Genomic DNA, 22,336 nt, shown 5'->3' on the forward strand with positions numbered 1-22,336 from the left:
TTCAAGGAAGCTGCATTCTTACTTGGCAGACTCAGGAGGAGTTATGTCAAGGGCTGCTATTTCTAATATTATACAAAGAATTCCTCCCACTATTTATTCCACATGCTGGACTGTTGATTTATTTATTTATTTGGATTAGCTACATTAAAATATAGCATGCTTCCAAATGCTTTTCTCCCAAATTCCCAAGGGATGGTCCTTTCTCAGAGGGATGTACACCCTTAGGTCATTTAACTCCCACCGCTCTGAATGAGGATAAAGTTCCTGACTCCAGGGTGCCTAGGCATCATAGAAGGTTTAATATTTTGCCTTGAAATAGTCAGAAGAATAATGTGGCATAACACTTGACAGGGAAGCAGCAAAACGGATGCAGCTTTTCCAGTGACTATGGCACTGCAGTACCTTAGGACTACTGCAAGCACCTGAGTAAGCAGATTTTGAGTTTTTAAATGGTTCTCTGCTGATCTCAGAACAATAAGGAAAATAAATGTTTGAGTACCTCTTTGAGCTTCACTTAATGCTGTCTCACCTAATTTTGAGTGTTATTAGATCTGCATCAAAGCACAGTGACCTTCCAAACAAACATAAGACGATGGCAAAATTTCATTTGGTTTTATGTGGGGATTGGGAGGTTGGTTGTACAAAAAAAAAAAAAAAAAAGAAAGAAAAATTCTGGCGGGTCTCTGAAACTAGATGGAATGCAGTCATTTGGATCAAGTTTCTCCTGGCAATGGAATTCCCTGAAATCCAAAGCGCAAAGGGAAACTTAGAGAGTGACTCCAAGCAGGGCAAGAGCCAAGGGAATGTTTTTGCCCAGCCCTGTAAGCTGAACGGACTGTGTCTCCAGAMAGGCTGAGGGCAAGCAGACTTGTGGGCATTATGGAGGACCAAATCCCCACCTGGTGCAGCTCAGGAATGAGGACAATGGGGCTGCCCAGCTGAAGATGTGATCTAAATAGCTGCCTGTCCTCTTCAGCAAGGAGTGCAGGATCTCTCCAAACTGGGACCTGGAGATGAACAAGAGAGGCAAGACATCGTAGAAAAATATTTTTGTTCAAGTCCCTTATTGAAGAGTAAGCAGGGATCTGTAAACACTGACCCTAGACCTGACCCTCCCACCTCAGCTCTTTTGGCTGCTGAATCAACTTGTTTAGCTTAAAAAAAACAAAATTACATCACTGAAGTGGCTGTGAAGTTGGAGCTGTCTGAAAGTATCTGAAGTATCTGTGCTGAAATCACCATAGGATTTTTGTAATTTGCTCTCTCTTTCTCCCCATTACACTTAAAAATCAGAGCAAATGGAACTTTATAACAGGGGAATACAGTGAAAAATAAGGCCTTTAAATGTGAAGCAAATCCTTTGCAGAAGACAGACTTTTGGAAGAGCACTGGGTGCTCACCATCCACTAAGTCATTCACGGATTTTAAGGGGCTACCAGCACTTAAAGACATCACTCCTCAAAAGATTTGGKCCTGCTTTACAGCATGCTATTTGTTTCGCCTGGACCTTCTAAACTGTTGTAGCATCTACTACTACTTCCCAATAAAAAGAATAACGTCCCGTTAGCAAAGCCATGAGTTTGCCAGTCTACATTACTAGTCACATCAGTCCTTTAGACATCCTCCCCATTTTCGCTGAGGGAGATGGTATGTATTTTAATGGTTGGCACTTTATGATTTTCCTGGAGAACATTCCCTGAAGTGCCTGCACAGCAGTATTCCTGTAGGAAACCTTTACTTTTCACTTTGGCAGCAGTACAGCTAGACTTGTCTTTAGAGACTGCATTTTTTGTAGGCATGCTTTGCACAGTGGAGAATATCTTCCATTCGCAGACCCCATCGGACTTGGATATCCTATAGAAGGTTTCGCCTGAGCCGACAGGGATACGGACCACACCTTTATCACTCTCCATGCTCTGGCTAGCAGGATGGTTGAGGTTGAAATTCGGGAATTTCTTCTTTGCTGTTTGCTTTCTTGGAAGACACTGGGCTCTCAGGACATTTTGGAACGCTTTCTTAAACTCTTGACTTGAGCAAGGGTAGATTATGGGGTTGATGCAGCTGTTTAAATAGCCAAGCCAAAATGTTATTTTAAAAAGTGTGTCCGGGGGTTTGATTGCAGGAAAGAAAGAACCTAAAATGGAAAATATACAGAGTATTAAAGCAAAGGCAATGAAAAATTGCGGGTAACCAAAGAAACTTAAACACTGGAAAAAAATAAATAGGATTCAGTTCCGTTCTGGAAAACTGGTGACTCAAAGCATAATTCTTTCAGGAACGAGTCTTTTAGAAGGTATGGTGTTGTACAATTACAGGATATTATATCAGAGATCAATTCAAGACATCTATTTTATTAAACAAGCATTGTGTCTTCCCATTTACAGCCTGAAAGCCAAGCAAGAGGCATGATATCAAGTGAAAAGGAAAAAGTCCTTCCTCCAGGACTTCTAACTTAAGATTAGTTAGCCAAGTAACAATCATATCAAGGARGTCATCAAAAGGGATTTGAAATGTCAAGAAAATTACCATTTCAGAAGCCAGAGCACGTGAAAAGTAGAATTACTGGGTTGACCACATTCCAGTTAAGAGTCTTACAAGATAATAGAAAGTGCTCCGTTTCCCTTGAAACTTTTTGAAAATTTTCATTTTCTACATTTTTCTGCCTCATGAAAGGCACCCAAAATTCAGATACATTAGAGGAAAAGTGTCTCCTTATTTCAATGAACACTAGATCAGGTCTCATGGGCAGCCACTCACGGAAACTGGCATACATTTGCAAGGCTATSTATCTCCCATGGAGAAAATTTAAAGAGCAAGAGCTAGATGACTTCTTACTAAAGAAGTACTGTAGGTCTATTTATTCCATAAATTGCAGGATAACATACAAAAAAWTTAAATTGTTCACAAAGATTCTTCAGTAAGTCAACGACAGAGGCAAAAATATTTGTCCTCAGTATCTTGGTACAACAGCCAGCTGCAAGTGACCATGTCAATTGAAAATGAAATAGCGTTACTAATTTCTTTTTAAAAAGTAGATTACAATATATAATTGATAACATGGAATTCAATTATACAAGCTATCTGCTGACTTAAAATCTTGTTCTTCGGTTAATACTCGGTGGAAAACTGTTTCATGAATGTGYATTAAAAATAATGTACTAAAAACCTCAGAAACTTTAGTCTGGTTCTGTTCCAATGACAGGAGATCAATTCTGATATTTGCCAAAATCAAATTTTGACAGATGTTCTCCTCCTTAATTGTCTCATATAGAGTAGACCATCCCAATGTTGAAAAGAATCACTAGAGAAAATGACGTCATTTTTCTAAGGATTTGGAAACAAAATGGACTTAAACAAACCAAATTTAGCTAATGTAAGAATGTAGAGTCATTAAATATAGGGTTAGAGTGACTGCAGAAATTCATCTTGTTTTTCTCCTGTCTGAAGTCAGGATCATCTCAGTGTATAGCGCTCTTGAGAAGGACTTACTGAAACGCTTCTTAAAAACCTTCAAACCTTGAAAACCTTGCGGAGATGCTCCAACCTTCCCAAACAATCTGTTCCCCCTCTTCTCCACCACAACGATTGGGAACATTTTTTGTAAGGCCAATTTTTTAACTACAATTTGAGCCCAGTATTGCTTTCATAAGCAAGTGCTTAACTTTAAATGATTTGAACAGGATGCCTACAAGATTTACTCATGTTATTATAAAACTACATAGATGTATTTAGGATACCAAAGAGTCACCGCTGTTGCTTATGGAGAATTGTTTAGGAATCTGTTGCTCTTGCTTCCTGAATGACTCTGGAAACCAGCCATTGTAACAAGATTCCGTAGTTCTCTTATTTGGTTCTTCTCTTTGCTTAGAAATAAAAGCTATATTGTCTGAATGTGAATGAAACAGAAAAYTGAACTCCATGGGATATTGCAGTGGGAATAAGTAGTAACAGTACTTCTAGGACCAATTTTTCAAAACAGATCTTCTAGGACCGAATAAAGAGAAAAAAAATTCCTGTATGTTGTCAAGGGAAAAGCTGTTAATTACTTTCATTGCTTGGCTCCATTAAAAAAAATGTGGTTCTATCATTCTAAAAGTCAGTAATTAGTTTGGATAGCCTATCATGGGCATAGGAAGCACTGTAATTTCCCAGAAAACATAATTGGCTTCTTTTAGGCTTTATAGTCAAGTTTATAATGAATAGAACTTCTAATACTGACAAATGCTTGCCTTCCTGCCTTGTCCACAAAAATTATAAGCATGTATATATTGGAAGAAATACTGTGGAAGATTAAGGTRTCAATACATTTGTCATCCTCTACTACTTATTTATGTCTGTAAGCAGATCCTAAGTATTACAGGGCTTGATCTGTTAGCTGGACCTCCCCTGATTTTGAAAAGCTGACAGTACAGTCTGAGTTCTAATTTAACGCTGAGAGCTGCTGAATTCAGGGTTCATTTTTTTCTTCCCATCTTTGTCAAACATAGCTACAGAGAGTGCAGAAAATGCTTTCAAGTAGCAAAAGCCAGAGAGGAATTCTCAGGGTGTTTTTGCCTGTGTGAGAATGTATCAAAATACTGCCTGAACCAGAGACACAAATAGTGCAGAATGATTAATGACTTGCTCATTCTGCTCCTGCTGAACACAGTCTCAGTTGTGAAACATGAAGCAATGTCTTCTTGCCATGGTAGCAACTCTCTGAGTGGAACTGATGGGCCCAGAGGACATGCTGCTGTCAAGGAAGAAATAGGAGGTGTGGCAGGGTGAGAAGTGCTCCAGTTAACTTTGACTTGGGAGAGGTCCCTTAGGACCCAGGCCATCTGCAGCRTGTTAGAGCAGCCACTATTTTGCACATAGATTAGACAGACTGAGTCAGAATATCCAAAGGCTATGAAGAACACACCAAAGGATCTTGCTATTTGTATTCAAGTAGCTGAACCTCTAATTTCAATTCCAATTATAGCTTGGGCATCAAATACAAGTCTCAATGCCTCCATGATTSCTCGTGTGTTGCTCAAAGCCATCTAGGTAGAGCAGTTTCACTATTAGTTTAACATGGACCAGTTTTTAAGACCAAAAATGTTGTGCAGAAGAAAGAAAATATTATTCCATAATAAAGCATTAGTTAGGAGCTGTGTCCACTATCTAGAATTTTTCTTAGGACATTAATATTGCTTTCCTTTAAGGAAAACAATCCCAGGTCATTAGTGGATGAAAAATAAAGAAGGCTTCTAGTTACCCAAATCCCACTGTATTGTTTCTCTGTTTCCGCATCATATCCACTGTTTTTCCAATTAATGTAAAGGCAAAAGGTGAAACAAATCCGGTTTTGGCAGTCAGCACTATGAGGCTGAGTGTAATAAYGGATAAACAACAATAACAATTCCTGTTTGCTGCAACTTCTAGCTCACCTTAAATGGAATGCTAATGCCGTGCCAAACCCTGTTAAAAATAGAAAATAGCCAGTGTCAGAATCTTTCTCTTGCTCTTTTCTTTTCTTTCTTTCTTTCTTTCTTTTTTTTTGGGGGGGGGAGTGGGGGGAAAGAGAAAGAGATGAAGGGGAATGTGCATGCTAATTTATTAATGTAACTTTTTTTTTGCTTGATCAGTTAGAGATTTCCTGTCTTAGAACAACACAGTGCCAGGGAAAAGGATATGGAGTAATTTTAACAGCATACAAACTTTGCCATCTGTATACCCCATTACACATTATCCTTAACTTTTTCATCACCATGGTAGATGTAACTTGGGCTTCAGGACAGGAACTCTGCTCTGCCATGTATCTGGTCATGCCAGTTGGTGGGGTTTCATAAATTTACACCAGCTAAAGCTCTATCTATGGGCTTAATTAAAACAGTAYGTTGTCCTGTGAATGAAACAGTACCAACATCAATAGGAAAAGATATTGTAAGTGGCATCTTGAAAAGACTGAAATTGGAACTGATGGTCAATGGACTCAATATGTAACAGAGGTAGGTGTAAAACCAAAGCAGAAATAATTTGGACACTCTCCTCTCAGATGCTGAAAACATCATCAACTTTCAGAGCAACATAAATCAAACTCTGCATGTCAAAACCTTGAGCCACTGAATTATTGCATAGGATGCAATAATTTCAYTCTCTGCATCTTCTCTGTACTTTTCAGGATTGTTGTGAGGAAATATTTACACTTGTATTTATTTTGTGCATTCAGAGAGCTGAAGGAAGTAATTCCAGCCTGTTGCAGACACCTTGATACCTACAGTTCATGAACTTTTCCTAATCTCTTCTGTTGGCTATCAAATATCTGGAAAAGGGGGAAAAATACCTCATTCCCCAGGTTCAGAATCTGTTACATAGCGTCTTTTTCTTCCAGCTGTTTCATATTCTGTGATGTTGCTGTTGTGATTAGTATCAGTGATTGATGTACCTGGTAGCAAGTAGAAGTTATTTTCAAACAGTGTTGCTAAGCCTGGTGATAAAGTGGTTTGTTTAGTGTGCTAAAATCTCTAAATGGGCAGTGGCTTGTAGTTCAAGTCAGGCAACTTCAAAGTAGAACTAAAACATTGTTTTAGGGCTTTTTTTTTTGGGGGGGGGTTGCTTTTTTAAACACTGACTGTGATTAACCATGAGACTAAACAACAGAGTGGAGTGGTGAATTCTCTCTTCTTTAAGGTGTTCAGCGCAAAAGTGTCTGTTTCCTATATAGCAATGAGGCAATACAGAGTAACTAGATGAAATCCTTTGGTCTGTGATATACAGGGGGATGGAGCAGGTGACCTCATTTGCCCTCAGGCCTTAAAAGGTCTGGAAATATGGAGAACTGTACTGGGAAAAAAGTTAAAAAGTTTGTTCATACAAGAAGTCAGAGAACTTGCTCTCTTGGCGGAGTTCTTCAGCGTGTCTCTTCCCCTTTCCCCCATAGCAAATGGCTTCTTTCCTTGCACTGTGTCTCCTCTTAGGGAAGGTGTGTAGGTGCTTGACTGTACACTCACAGTGTCACCATGCAGACATGGTTGGGCAAGGTGAGCAAGTCTCCTGTAACATGCAGAAAGGCTAAGAGCTACCAAGCACTGCTTGGTTCTGTGGACATTTGTGCATGGAATAAAATGTGCTCTGAGCCCTGGCTGAGCAACAGTGTTATTTTATCACTGCTGAAAGTGTCTGAAGGAACGTGGAAAAGTGCAAGTTTAAAACCTTGCATAACAGTCAAACAAAAATCCTAGCCATCTCTTGCCTCTAATGCCTATGAAATATGCCTCTAGAATCACAATAAACTGAAAATAGAGCTGTGCTTGTTCCAAGCAATAGTAGTGTGGTTTACGGAGAGGCCAAGCCTAAAGCCCAGGCCCTGCGGGCTGTCCTAAAGGGATCACGTTAGAGGGTGGCAGCTATTCCAGAGTGCCTGCACTAAAAGCCTAAAGGGCAAAGCACGAAGGAGCACTGATTTCCTCACATGGACTGATTCTGTACCAGCGGTGATCTAGATCTCCTGCAAGGCAGTCTGTACTACGAATGTTGCTAAATATGTTTCATCTTGTGTTCCCAAGCTCAGTGTTAGCACTGAACTTTATTCCRTGAGACTGCACTCATGCGTCTCAGCTCAAACAGAAAACATCCCATGGAAATTGTATTTTTATATATAGATATATATATGCATTGCTGCAGATACGCAACAGCTGTGTTCTGTACATACATGCTCCTCCAGCACGTCTCACCCTGCTGCTTCCTTATGGAAAGTATCTTCTGTGGGAACAAATATGGGACCAAAGAACTCTTGAATATTATGAAATCCTTCTGAATTTTATACAACCAAATGAACATAATAAATGGAGAGCAGCAGTGCAGTTATGTTTTGGTAAGAATAGACATGGGGAATGGTGAAAGCTCACATTTGTGAAGCCCTGTACCTTTACAAATGTGCCTGTCCTAGGGCCTAGAATACTGTGGCTGTTTCCAGAGGAAAAGCAGAATGCATTTGTCTTTAAATATCCCTGAACTGTAGTAAACAGCAGTAGAAAGAGAAGACGTTGTTTGTCTTCACAAGGCCTGAATTCAGAGCTCTGGAGCACTCAGCAGGGTGTGGATGTTTCTCCAGTCAAGGTGATGTATGGAAAGGACAGACAACAGGAATGGGCCGGTCTGGGGATGATGMTCTGATTATTTGAATTTTTTCAGATCTAATTTCTGTTCTGTTTCATATTGTACTCACTTATAGTGGATGATATTTCTGGCAATGAGCAAACATCTCAGGCGACTATTGCTTGATTCATTGTGTGCAGCTGCAGATTTAAAAAGCTGATAAAAACTTTGGAAGGTAAACTGAGGTTTCGTTACCCCCTGTAAATCTTGATTAAGCCCATTGATTTACAAGTCATGTGTATTATCGGTGAAATTCTAGCTCCCATACTATCACTGTAGTGGAAAGATTCTGGATCTTGCTGCTAGAATTTTAAAAATATTTGATATTCCTCCCAAACCCTAGCTCTCAGTCATGTTCTCACAATAAAATCTTAGCTTTCATTTAAAAAACAAAAAGCTAGTGGTTCAGAGAATAGTTTGAAAAGATCAGCCTGTGTCACGATTTTATTACGGCGTGTTACTAGTTGTGATTTTGCAGTCCTGAGGGTTAGCAATATTGGAACTACAWTCTTTGGCAAATGCTGAAAATCTATCCCTTATGAATAAAAATTGAAGACAAATCCTGAAATTTGCCAGGTGGAGTGGAGGAATCACACATTACCTTTCAAACTCTAACAAATTCTAAGTGGCACGATGATATTTAAGAGTGAGTGGAAAATGACATTCTTCTTGGTTCATTTACTTCAGGGACTAGAGAGTGGTGACTATACAAGGCAAGAACATTTTAAAGGCAAGCACATGCCTTCTCTCTGACAGGTAGTTCATGTAAGAAAGCTGTAGATACTGCATATGAATCATGAAACATAACTGATTCTATAAATCTCTTGTTTACAGTTTAAATGGCTATTAATAGCACCAATTTCTTCAGCTGCTTTGCTGGATTATGAGTCAGTGGGACACCATGTTTCAGGTCTTCAGGAATGTATTGAAACAAGAGTCAGATAATCTTGAAAAGAGCAAGTGACCATCAAGCTGTACCTAAGGAATGGTACATTTTTTTCCTGGTAGTAAAAAGGAGATGAATCCTTGAAGCAAAGCCTTTGGGAAATCAGCCGTGCACAGTTCCAGCACTGCAGAATAAAGGAGGACAGGTCAATCATGCCTTAAGCAGTATGATTAAGGTAGATGAATTTTTCTACCTGGTAGCAGGCTGAAATTCTTCCATCGCATCTAGCCACCTTTGACTAAAATTTCTGACATAGGCTTTGACTTAAACACCCCAAAACAAATCTTCCATTGACAAATGAGTTGACTGTGTGTGCACTCATGCCTCTGGAGCCCAWGCAAAGCACTAGAGTCAAATCACCCACCTCATTAAAACATATAGCAAGTTGTGATACATTGAAAAATGCAGGACTAGCAGGAAAACACGGGGTGTCAGCGCCTCTCCCTACTCCCTACCTTGTGACGTCTTCAGACATTACATCAATAGCAGAGACAGAAAAACGCATTGTATTTTTCTGGCTCATCTCTAGTGACAGTAGAGAGTTATTCTCCTTGTGGCCAGTGAAAGCATAACCACAGAAAATTATTAGAAAACAGCTGCAGACTGGCACGCAGATGGAATTAGAGGATTCCCTTGACAATGTTTGTGCCAGTTCACAAGCCTAATTTACTACTCTGCTACAAACGTAAATACCGCCCAGAGCATCCTTTTCTCTGCTCTCTTCATTATGAGAATGACTGACAAATGCTAAAAGCCTCTCTTGTCTTTGCCTAAGTTCAGCATTCTGGATTGTATGTTCTCCCTCAGCCTCCTGGCTCAGATCTTCCCTTTCTTTCTGGGTCTGAAGGCACCAGTTACAACCACATAAATTCAAGCTGGCTTTCCACAGGAAGCAGTTTGCTTGTTTCTGAGGATTTGTTAAGGTGAGCCATCAATCCTAACTTAGCACCATTCTTGTCATTAACGAAGCCTCTTTTTCTTTTTCCCATCAGTTCTGTGCATGTTCCCCCCAACRGAGTCTTTAAGGGTGATCGCTAAGTACTGTAAGAACTCACTGCCGGTGAGAAGGAAGCTTCCGAAATACGCTGTGAGCAGCACCTAGCATCTTCCAATTCCAGGGAAAGATCTAATCTGTCAAATGTAACCTCATCCACTTTGCAAATTGGTCCCATGATTGGGGAAATGCACTGAACTTCCAGACACTTACAGCTTTGAGTATCTATCTCTGTGCTTGTCCATCTGTCTTTCTGTTTTTTCTCTCTTGCCAGCAATTGCAAGGAGAAAACAAACAAAAATAGAGTGGAAGAAACATGATGTGTAGTGGCTGTTATTCCAGCACTGCGGACTGTCAGCACCCCGAGTGCACTAAGAAGCTTTAATTGCCGTGACCAGCCTCATTTGTGGCCTCCATCCACCTGGGGCCTTGGCCCACTGGCTGGGGAGCTGAATATAAGGTCAGGTTCTTATCTCTAACTTGTTTTGATCTACCCTGAAGGTAAGCCAGTCCTCTGTGGATTCTGATATGTTGCTTTGCATTTGTCTGGTGATCACTGGACTGTCAGCTGAACCTGCGGGAGCTGCCACCTTTGCTTGCCTTGCTCAGGTATTGCAAGACTACACCCCGATGGTGAGAGCGTGGCTGCTGCCTGTGCGGTTGTCACCCCTGACTTCTGGATTGTCCTTCCTTGTGCAGCAGACCAGCTCTTGCTGCTCCTTGATGTGGTAATTTCTCTAGGAGCCAATTCTAACTTTAGCAAAATATCAAGCCCCTGTGAAGTGAGTTGAAAGAAGTGTGATGATAAGGTTCTGGCTAACATAGGAAAATGGAAACGCAGCTCTGTTGCCTGCCAGTCCTCCCAACTAGATCATCTGGAAAGAAACTGAGATTTAATAAGGGAATATGAAGAGTGCATATACAGTTGGGACATATTTGACAGAGACTTCTGAGTCAAAGCCCAAAAAACTTATGAAGACATGTTGAGTTCAAAGCTTTTATAGRGAAATCTACAGATGAAGGGTGGTTCTATAATTCTAAAAAGAGTCTGCATTCAGAAATGAAAACCTGACTTCTTCCAGGGGAAATCAGCTGTTTTGACGCACTTTCATTCTACAGAAATTTTGTGAAGGTTGGGTTTATGCTCCAGGYTGCAATGAAGAATAAATCCTAAAACCTCTCTTATTTTCATGCAGCAGGATTATCATTCTTTGGCTCACTCCACAGTTGACATCAAAGCCAAGTGAAAAGAAGGTGTATTGGGCTGAAAATCTTGCTCAGCTATTATGCAGATAAAGCATTTGGATAAATCCTTTGCCTGGAATGAAAACTCCATCCGTCAGTGAAGGTAAGAAAAGCATTATTACCCAGACAGATTGCAAACCAGTCCTCCAACTGGCAACTTTACATACTGTTTTCAATTAAGATACTGTCTTATGGCAGGGATGCTCAAGCTGTTTCTCTATTTATTAGCAACATCTGCTGATATGGTGGCACTGCCTTTATCCTTGTCTTGATATCCTTCTGTCAGTCCTGCTCCCACAYCTAAAGATTTCATCTCCATTTCTTATGCCCTGTAACAAGCCTGTGTTTCCTGCTTTACCTCAGTTCTTAGCTGGTAYTGTTGATATTAATAGATGTGGGGATCTTGAAGATGTTGTAGAATGCAGCCAAATAAACCCTCAATCTGGGAACATCTGCTACACAGAGTAGCAAGCACCTAYCAGTCATCTGAAGCGGTTTGTGTGCCAAGCCTAAGAGTACTTGTCTCATGGGGTACCCTTCATTCAGGGTCTGATACTGAAAGGCTGTGCCTCCTGCAGTAACTAAAATGACCTGCAACAGCTGATAGAACCATTTACGGTTTTGTCTCTTTGCAAAAAAAAGCTGCAGAAGTGGTATTTTGCACAAYAAAATTCTTGTTCGCCAGCCAGCTGTATTGTGAACTCCACAACTCTCATTAATCCCTGAAATAGAGTGGGGAGTGCTCTGCACAACTGAAAAAAGCAGACTTTGGCCATTATCCTGCTGTATGACTTTGGCCAAATGGTGTCCCCTCATTGTGCCTGACTTCACCTATCCGCAGAATAGCTCTGAAAATGCTTACTCTTTTGCAAAGTAGTCTGTATTGTATAGMTGTAGAGTATCACGTAAAAACATCTTTGGGTGAGTCCTGTCTTTGGGTGGGACAGTCTACATCAAGATGTTTCCTTATTTTTTCAAAGACATGGACCTTTGTGCTGCTTTCCTATTTAATAGTTTTTGTCGTAAAGCTAACAAATACRTTTTGAAAAGACTTATTATACACTTTAAAAATAACATAGTAACCCCACAAAGATAGGAAAACTAACCTCAAGAAAGCTTCCTTATATGGGATCAAAGAAAGAAATGAAGTGAGTCTTGAATCCAGAATACTTCTTAAATCCAAAGCAAATTAATTAACAACAGCTCTGTGTGGGCAACCACATTTGCAGATGAAAAGTCTGTTTAAAGCGTTCTTGCAAACCCTTTTTGGGTATGTTTTAGACATCTTGGCAACCAACATTCCAACATGCTGACATCCTGGACAGCACGAGCCAGGCCTGTCAGGGCTCCTCCTTGCAAAACATCTACATCTTTCACTCCAGCACTTTGCCGTATTGACCAAAAGAAAAGAACAACAGAAACAACAGCTTTGTTGTTTTCATGTGGCAATGTTAGTGGCAGGATTTCATGAAACAACCTGATAATCTTGATAAATCTGACACGGGTAAATTGAAAAAGAACAGGCTTTTCTAAGGGTTAATAAAACCCCGCAATCCTTTAGAATTTAAGTAACACTTTGTTTTTTCTTAATTCTAGAGTCCATTTAGCTAGTCCATTGCTAGCTAAAACTTTTATATAATCTTACTTCATTTTCCTATACAGCACAAACCTCTTTTAGTAAGAAAAGCTATTGAAATTGGGTCATGACAAATTATTAGATTCCAGGTTTTATAAACTTGTATTAAGTGCAACTGTCACAATGCAAACTTTACTACACGGGAAGATACAGGTATAAAATTAGTATTCTGTTTTAAATTCTGAAATCACAGCACAGGTGAATTAGCAAGGCTTTGTATTTGAACGSTAGCAAAAAACAAACCCCAGACATTCCTTCCCTTTGGGATTAAAATTGATGAATAAATATTCGTATTCAGATGGGTGAAATGGCAGCCAGCGTTTGGCCAGTGGTTCAGTGGCATTTCACATAAGATATGAACAAGGAAGTACAAAATTAGTTTGAAGGATTCTCATGGCTGTCTTCTGACTGGTCATATGATAAATTAAAAATACAACGTTCATCTCATTTGGAGCTGAGAGAGGGATATTACAGTACAATATCTCACAGTGAGGCTGATATTCCCTCAGTGGGAATTATTAGGTGCTGAGCACTTTGGGAAACCTGGCTCTGAGTTTGTAAACAGCTACTTTGACCTTGAAAATATTTATATCTTGACCTTTTACACATTTATATCAGCTGAAGAACTGGCCACAAACTTGGATACAAACACATACCCCTAAAGATATCATTCCTATAGTAGAGTTAGTCAGAGATAAGTCACAGTTTTGAAAGAATACTCTCTGTATGGAAAGAGATTACTTAATCTTCTGAAAATGAAAAGGATTATSCTTTAATTCTCAAAAGAATTATGATCAGGGATGTTTTATTTGATTTGAGACTTTTCAGTTTTTTTCATTCACCATATTGTAATGGTGGGTGTTTTGATTTTAACAGTTTTCTAACAGAAAAATTATTCCCTCAGAGCTTTTTTGATCAACTCTATTGTACACAGGCACAAATATAGCCCTCCCTCCAAAGAAGGGGCTGTAAAAAGCGGGGGGTTTTGCTTTACTTACCAATAGGCATTACTACAAAAAATGGAAGCCAGCACAAAACAAAGCATCCCACAACTATTCCTAGGGTCTTGGCAGCTTTCTTTTCCCTGGAGAATTTGAGGAGACGCACTGAGAAATGATGTTTGCTCTTGGAGTTAGATGCAGATCTACTTTCTTCAGGAGCATTTTTACGATGGATTCGTAGAGTCACTTCTTCAGAATGAGATTTCTCAGTCTTCAGGCCAGAAGTCAGACCTTTGTTTTCCCTTTTGGCCACTACATACACACGGCAGTACATCACCAAGATAATAGTCAAGGGGAGGTAGAAGGAGCCTAGAGCAGAGAACAGCACGTAGCCAGGCTCTTCAGTGATTTGACAGATGGTCTCATCTTCTGGTGCTGGTTCCTTCCAGCCAAAAAGCGGTCCAATCGATATCACCAGAGACAATGCCCAAACACAAAATAAAGCCAGGAGGCCTCTCTTCTCTGTCACTATACTTGGGTATCTCAGTGGGTAACTCACCCCAATGTATCTGTCTATCGAGATGATACAGAGGCTCATAATGGAAGCAGTGCAGCAAAGGACATCAACAGCTGCCCAGATGTTACAGAAGATTCTCCCAAAGGCCCAGTAGCCCAAAATCTCCATGGTAGCTGAGAAGGGCAGGACAGTGGAAGTCAAGAGGAGGTCAGCTACAGCCAAGTTGATTATATAATAGTGGGTAACACTCTGAAGATGTCTGTGGCAGGCTACGGAGAGGATAACCACAATGTTACCCAAGACCCCAAAAATAATCAGCCCCCCTAGAATAATGCCTAGTAAAATGGCCTTTGAAATGTTCACAGGCCCCACAGAGTGGGTGCAGTTGGAGCAATCAGATGAATTTCCAGAGAGGAAAACCATGGTGTGTAGCTAATAATGTTCATGCAAGGCTGGTGTATTTCACTCCCTTTTCTGGTAAAGAGTGGTGAGGTTAGTTTTCAGAAGGTCCTATAGGCAACATTAAAGTTTAAGAACATCTTAGAAGTGCAGCACCAGGAACAAGGAGAAGGGTCCWGAAATATTAGAAAATCCACCTTTCTCCCCAAGTTTTATCATTCCCCTAGTTAATAGGGGGACATTAGCACAACCACCATTTCACAGTCAAATAAAYGCCTTTTGCATTTTCTTGGGATGTAGAAGTGAGGCTACATAAAATTCAGACTGTTCTTTATACTTCCCAGGATAACTTGACAAGGAGTATTGGAATTACAGGTTAAAGTCATTTCTGCCTTTTTGGGAAWATTCAATATTTAAATAATATAAATAAGTATCTTGAATTCGGATTTCTCCCAGGGGAATTCAATAATGCTTTTACTGTCTTGTGTTAATCCTGATTCTCCCTTACAACATGCTTAGCAGAAACCTGGCAAGGTGGGTGGCTGCTGATGCTGTCTCCTCAGCAATGTCATTTGAGAAACTTGCTTGACATATCTGCCACTGCAGGTCTTTGGGGTCTGAAGTGCCAATCAAAACTTCTACATGCTGTAKAGCAATTGCCACTTGAGCTCCTGGACTGGGAATTGAAGTTCATATACATCAGCTTCTGGTTAGCTCTGAATGGGAGAGTGAAGTTTGCCATGTTGAAGACACATGCTGTTGTGTTCTTTTCAGATCGGCACCCCCTAAAGGAGACAAAAAAGACACAAATAGTATGATTCCCAGGAGCAATGTTCATTTACTGCTATGGTTCCCATATAAGAATAGAGTGGGAAGCTATTTTAGGGAGCCTTCCTCAGGCTGCCTCCAGCCCGTGGAACCAACCTTTTTCAATCCAGTATTGTTTAACAACTAAGAGACCAACATAAATTTTGTTGCCTGGATTTTCTCACCATGTTCTCAGCAGCAATATGTTTTGCTTTAGGGATAACAATCAATCCTAATTATCAGTTTACCTGCAGAGACCAGTTCTGGAAGAGATAGAACCCTGCAGGACACAATTCAGGATTACGAAGGGTGAAACAGACTTAAGTCCAAAATTTAGTCTAAGATTTCTTTATTAAGCAACTCTATTACACACTGGACTGCTCATTAGTCTAAATAAACAGCCCATTTTAGATATCTATAGGGAAAAACAATTCCTACCAAGCAGATGTTGCAAAGAACAAGTTTCCTACTGAGTGACACAACACTTCAGAGTATCTGGAAGCCGAGTTTAGCCTCAGCTGACTAAATATGGAGAAAAGGTATGTACGATGGAAAAGTGAGGTGAAGCCTGGGAATTAACACAAAGAGGGCACACAGGAAAGCTACAAGTGTCAGCTGAAAGCCTCTCACAACACAGATATGAGTGTAGCCTTCCTATCCAAGACACTGAATGGACATCTGAAAAACTGCCACTGCCACTACTCCCACTACATCTGAGAAAAGGTAAGACTAAATGCCAATGGACAGGACCCTGGTATTCAGTCTTTCAGATATGTTCCTCAACTTGCACTTCACACAGGCATCAAACAGCAACAACTGTCATATAGCTGAATCTCAAAGCTGTATATTTTTGTGCAGGCACAGATGTTTAAAAATTCTTATTCTGAACCATTGAGGTTCCTAGTTCACAAGTAGGGAGAGTGGGATAGAGGGAGAGGAAAAGATATTCCACTGTGGGAATCTGCCTTTTTTGCAGTGATACAAAACTGGATCTTTATATATTCTTTTCCAAAAGAGGGAACAAGTTGAAGAGTAATGCCAAGAAAGGAAAAGATAGATTTTAATAAACATGACAATGAAATGAATAGTGATTGTAGTATTGAGTATCTCTAACCATTATAATCACGGTCATTAAAAGGGTTGATGGTGGCCTGAAAATTAAGAAGCAATCAAACTTGATTTTGAAGCACATAATATAAAACTTCCTAGGAAGTTGAGGAGGTGCAGCAAAAAATGACTGATAGGTATTTATACTYACAACCAACCAGATAACACTCAACCTGTGGAGGAATACGGCTCAGAGGAAGACCATATCCCAGAACCTAGTGCCTGCCCCAATCCACACTCACCTCCTTAGTCTCTAGAAGGCAGCACAGCTCCTCTAAGCATCTGGAAAGGAGATTCACAGCACAACACAGCAGGCTCTTCTCTTCGCGCAGGGGTGGGACTCTGCCTGAAAATCCACTGCTCTTTCTCCCTCTCTTTCCCCATTAGTACTGTGATGACTCACAATTGCACTGATTCCCTGTATCCCAATGGCTGCGAGGGGCTTGATGCCAGCATCCCTCAAAGCACCCTCCCCTCCCCAGTTGCCGTGTTCAGCTCCACGCTGCCAAGGAGCAGCAGTAAGTTTACTGCTCTGCTGATGTAGCAGGCAGTATCCTTGCCATTACCGTAATCCCCTGCCATTCCCGTATTGCTCAGAAAGAGAGAGCACTAATCAGATGCCAAGGGGTGTCTTAAATACTTTTCCCATGCAAACTGGTGGTTCCTGCAGAGATTAGAAACTGCAARCTAGCTAGCAAGATCGTGTTTACAGGCCAACAAGTAACCTGAAGATAAATGCACAAAATCATCTGAAAATTACACAGAGGAGGGGAGATATTCCCTTGACATTGTAGCTCTGTTTGAATACAAAAAGAATTGTCTGCCAGGCAAACTGAGTGGGAAGAAAATAAAAAGGAATAGCAACCACACTGACCACTTAATCTGCATGCTGGAATGAAGCACCAGTGTAGGCAGCACAGCTGACCTGGAGGTGAGGGCTTTCCTTGCTTGGACAGGGAAAGCATAGATTTGTGAACACTGTGGATTCCTCCTGTTTTCTCTTGATCTCTTTGGAGGTGAGTGAGAGCCATTGGAGTAATTTCTAAGAGGTAAAAAAAAAAATGSATTTAAATGGATGTTTTGGAAAGTTAAGTATGAAATATTTAAGTAGAATATGCTGTAAAGAGAGTTTTTTTGTTGTTTTGTTGTTTTTTCAAACATGGTTCTCTTTCAACCTGTTTTTGAGGGCTGTTCAGACCTCTTGAGCTAACACTGAGACACTGAGCCTCTTGCACAGACTGGAGTGTTGTCCTTGTACCATGGTCCTTATTTCCCTGAGTATCAAAGAATATTGGGAGAGGCTGAAAATTAAATGAATAAAGGAAAGCTTGAGTTACTGAAGGCCCTTAAAGGCCATGATTCATCAGACCTATTTTAGATGTCTATCTTRAGAAGAGGCAACTCACGCCTTATTTCACTCCGTCAAATGGAAAATGATTCTAGATGACTCAGGTGGAGGGAAGAGAGATGAACCCCATGCAGGATTTTGTTTCTATTGATGCATAGGAGCCTCTTCACACTGATGGCAAGTTCCAGGCTTTTAATTGCACAATGGAAATAAAGATAGATTCACAGCTTCTGTTGTTAACACTATCCTCGGAAAGTATCGGCTATGAGTAATATCGCTGTTAGAGGACACCTTTCTGGAAGAGAGAGAAGCAGAAAGAAGAAGCAGAAGAAGCAGAAAGTGCCAGACAGTAGCTTTTYCCCTAAAATCCTCAGGGAAAAATTAATGTATTTGCAGTGAGGAACTCATGTACACAGAATGACACTAACAGTTCAGGGTCAGAAGAGTCACTAAACAAACTGTGGTCAATGTATGTCATCAGATGAAGTTGGGCAGGGTAGGCAGGGTCATATCTAAGATGCATGAAGCCATTTTTCTTGGCTGTGGCAAGACCTATAGTGGAGTTGCATGTGTCCAGTTTATAAGTCCCGGAATAATCAAGAAGTGGTCAGAAGAGAAAGGAAAGAATGACAGAAGTCTAGAAAATATGTCCACTATTCACCGCAGGTATGCAGGGGAATGATGAGCTTTCAGCAAGAGCAAAATCTAGGCTAACACAGGGAAAACTTTGCATCCCTGAAGACAGGTAATGCGTATAGAAGGGGTGGAATATCCAACACTGAAAGTGGTCTGTCAGCAGTGTTTTACTTAACTTTTATCCTCTCTTGTGTAAGGATTAAATGTCCTGTAGGGTCCCATCTAATACCATTTTTTACAGTTAAGCTTTACAGAGAAAGGCAAGTCTCTACATTTAAGCACCAGAGAAGATGAATCCTGGGGCATTCTTGTTTCTACCTTCTTGGTGATCTTAGGCAAGTTTTTTCTTCCGCCTCACTTTCCTATCGGCGCAGTAAGATAACAATGCTTTCCTCATCCTTGTATCTTAGTCACTTAGACTGCAGTCCTTGTGGAGCAGTGGAGATCTCTGTGTCTAGAGAGCGCTTAACACAAACAACCTCCTAGGATCTCTTGTGTTGTAAATTATACTCATTAACATGAGAGKGTTCCCAGGGGAGACCTACAGGCAAATAATGTGCAGCTGCTCAGTCATTTATAAGCCTATGACCATTTCTTATTTGCCAGCTTCATTAAAACCAGAGTCTTAAATACTGGCTTTTGGCCAGAGTCATCTTCTCATTAYAAGTGTGTCATACAAAGGCCTGGCTACACATTGCACGTGTGTCCAATGCCATTTAATAAAGAGCTATCGTTAAACTGCTTAGCATAGTGCGAGACCATGCAGGCAGCCTGAGCCTGGGAATAGAGCTTGAATAACTTGTTYTTGGAGGTACTATAGGCCTTGACAGGATTAAAGTTGTTCGCCTCTTCAGAAAGCAGTGAGAAGTATTGCACTGAGAAATCATCCCTCAGGGTTAGTAATAAGTTTTGCTTATACCTAGGTAAAAGAGAAAACCCAGCTAAGGGCAAGTCATATTAAATGTTGTTTATTAAGCTTCTAAATTAATCAGGAAATAAACACATTCCTCTCTCTTTTAAGGTTTGAAGACCCTGAAGCTTGCAGCACAGCTGAGTTGAAAATAAATTGTAAACTCTGGGTTTTTAAAAAGGAGGAAAAATCAACCCAGCATAACTGTTGTTGAGCTGTAGTTGCTTGTGCATTAATGACTATCAATGTGCATTGAGAATACGGATCTTGGAGTATGCTGCTGTATTTGATCTAAGACTTGGAAGAGAGTAGTATGTGCTCAGGACTGATGTCTTAATTTTCCTTACCAGCCTCATTTGCAAGTACTACTATGTTTAAATCTAGAGGTGATATGTTGATAGAAAGATCTGTATGTACTACATAAATGAAAAACAGGTGAAAGATATTTGAATCATTCAAAGCACTCAAAATAACAAGCACACAAATAGTGGATTGAAAAGCCTTGAACAAAAAGACAAGGGCTGAAAGTTCCAAACACGCTAGATTTGCCTGTTCATTTCATGTTCACTTTAAGAGGTATGAGACACCCAAATATTAAAACATGGCTAAAATTTTCTGCCTTGGGATTCATAGGGACTTTTCCACCATGTTTCTAAATTACTTAAGCATAGGCCAGTTGTTGGGTRAACAAGAGCCATGCTTTTGAAAACTCATTTTCAGGAAAGTAAGTTTAGGCCTGAATAATAGCGTACGTAACAAYGAAGAAAGTTTCCTTCCCCCTGCAATTTAACAGACAATCCTTAGTTCATGTCCTCTGTCCTGAAACAGTTACTCTAGCTAAGCACTCCTTCACCTGTCATCTGCGGCATGACTGCCAAATTTTAGGAAAGAAGGGAGCTCTTACACCGTTCCATCGCTATGCTGATAATACCAGCTTAATGTAACACTAGAAGTCAGATATGTAAGGATGGAGCATAAACAAAACACCTTAATTCAAGCCAATGGTACTTCCTCATTTCACAACAGATACTTTCCATGATATTACTGCTACTTTGTCTTCATGGGAGTTTATACCACATTCCTCTGCTTTAGCTTGACATTAATATTTAATATGTAAAATGGTTTTAGGTAGGTGTCTCTAAACCATAGAGACAGAAAGCAACCTAACTTGTACTGTGTGTTTTAAATATGTCAGCCGGGTATTCACACGTTGCCTGCCTACATTTAAGAAGCAATGAGATCCAATGCTCTGAAGCTCCTGCTTTCTTGTCATGGACTTGATTTTCTTCCTGAGGCATCTTTCATTATCTCTCTGTGTAACTTTTGTCTGGCAAGGCAGGACTCTCCTTGCAGCCAGGACTCTGGCTATGCTTCCAGTGTGGCACATGCAACTTCTTACGCAAAAGAGTCCTGACTGCAGTCCTCCTAACATCACTGTGACAGAAATAATCCCAGTGTGCTTCTTCATTATTCCCAGATCTGAGCTAGACTTAGGTCTGGTCTTGTGCCTTAGCTTAACCGCAGGCCTGCAAAAATTCTTTTCCATCCAAAGCACACATCACAGAATTTCTTGACTTCTTTAGAGAACCACAGCTCTGAAAAATCCTAGGGAAGAAAGCTTGCCTTTATTCAGAAACGTTCTCTTATTCCAGTGGGTCTGGGGACCAATATGAGCTTATTCATCCCCTTGTGTCACTGTGACTCTTGGTGATTGTCCTAGTACAGGACATCTTGTTGCAGCCATGCTAGATTTCTCTTGCCATGTGACTCAGTACATAATTCTGTCATCTCTGGTAAGCCTYCCTGTGGTACTTGAACAGCAGCATTTGTCCAAGTAATCTTTTAAGCAGCTCAGAGCATAACAATAAGTTATATTTGATATATTGAGCCTCTCATCTACAAGGAGCTTGCATTTCACATGCTGCCACCTCCAGGCAGCAATTTTTTGCTAGCAACATTACAGAAAACTGTTTAGGAAAAGAATGGGAAAGGATTTATGAGGCTAGTGATTTATCAATCTTTCCATAGACGTACGCTTTCTCATTATTTATCCACAATATATCTTGTCTGAGATCCCCCTGAAACGGAAGGAGCCCAAACTGATGATAATAGAAATCAGCAGCTTTAAAAGAAATGTGGAAATAGTAAGTACTCTTGGTAGTGTGGTACAGGGAGAGGCTCTCTGATGGCAGCATGACCACTGGAATGGGAAGGGATGAGATCCAAAGGTCCCAGCAGTCAATAGCTGGAGTTCCAGAAACTTTGCTGAAGTTACYGGGCTCTTTCTCTTACAGATAGAAGCTGCCACACCAGAATAAATCAATGCTCCATCCAATTGTATTTTGCAAAGGCACCTGAATGTGAATCACTACAGGAGCRGTATAGTTCTTGCTTCACATACGTGACACCAGCAGACACATGTGCACAAAGCAAATCACAATCCTGTTCTGTTACTGCAAGCACAAGATGCTCCATTACTCTTTGATAATAACCTATCCACACCAGTGGAAGAGTCTTTGATTCATTTCAAGTTTATAATTATACTTAATATGTAGCCAGATTATTCTTTAGAAATAATCAGTGAGGAAATACATATTTACTTTTAAATGCACTCTTAGTTTCTTGGGAAGCCTGCTGTTTGCAGTTATACTTGGGTCTAGAGGGCAAAAAAATAGCACAATACATCATCCGTACTCTGTGAAATGGATTTACAGTGCAATAAACAACCT

The 22,336-nt window shown here is 40.4% G+C and overlaps 1 protein-coding gene and 1 long non-coding RNA gene across 3 annotated transcripts in view; one reads left to right on the forward strand and one right to left on the reverse strand.

The window, feature by feature from the left end:
* Positions 1-961: 961 nt before the first annotated feature.
* Positions 962-15,143, reverse strand: ADRA1A (adrenoceptor alpha 1A). 2 transcript variants are annotated; one of them, XM_085301004.1, is made up of 3 exons: positions 13,941-15,143; positions 1,898-2,134; positions 962-1,007 (listed from the first exon to the last, which is right to left on the reverse strand). In XM_085301004.1, exons 1-3 carry the CDS (start codon positions 14,821-14,823, stop codon positions 973-975), a joined length of 1,155 nt encoding a protein of 384 aa, XP_085157130.1. In that variant the 5' UTR covers positions 14,824-15,143; the 3' UTR covers positions 962-972. The 2 variants fall into 2 exon arrangements, with proteins under 2 accessions (XP_085157130.1, XP_085157129.1); XM_085301003.1 differs by lacking the exon at positions 962-1,007 and having other exon boundaries at positions 1,407-2,134.
* LOC146598067 (uncharacterized) overlaps positions 10,933-22,336 on the forward strand; it is a 46,058-nt gene continuing 34,654 nt past the window's right edge. The window contains exon 1 of the long non-coding RNA XR_014895334.1: positions 10,933-11,409. This is a non-coding gene — a long non-coding RNA (uncharacterized LOC146598067). The remainder of the gene's footprint in view (positions 11,410-22,336) is intronic.

Source organism: Rhea americana, unplaced genomic scaffold (assembly GCF_003343005.1).
Source record: "Rhea americana isolate MKP2758 unplaced genomic scaffold, rheAme1 scaffold_171, whole genome shotgun sequence".
NCBI lineage: Eukaryota > Metazoa > Chordata > Aves > Rheiformes > Rheidae > Rhea > Rhea americana.

What these genes read in the sequence shown, in the direction of transcription:
- ADRA1A (XM_085301003.1), bottom strand. Translation starts at nt 14,823, where the DNA reads ATGGTTTTCCTCTCTGGAAATTCATCTGATTGCTCCAACTGCACCCAC. An exon ending in TTTTGTAGTAATGCCTATTG is followed by an intron (nt 2,135 to 13,940) that starts GTAAGTAAAGCA and finishes TTTCCATTTTAG; the next exon opens with GTTCTTTCTTTCCTGCAATC.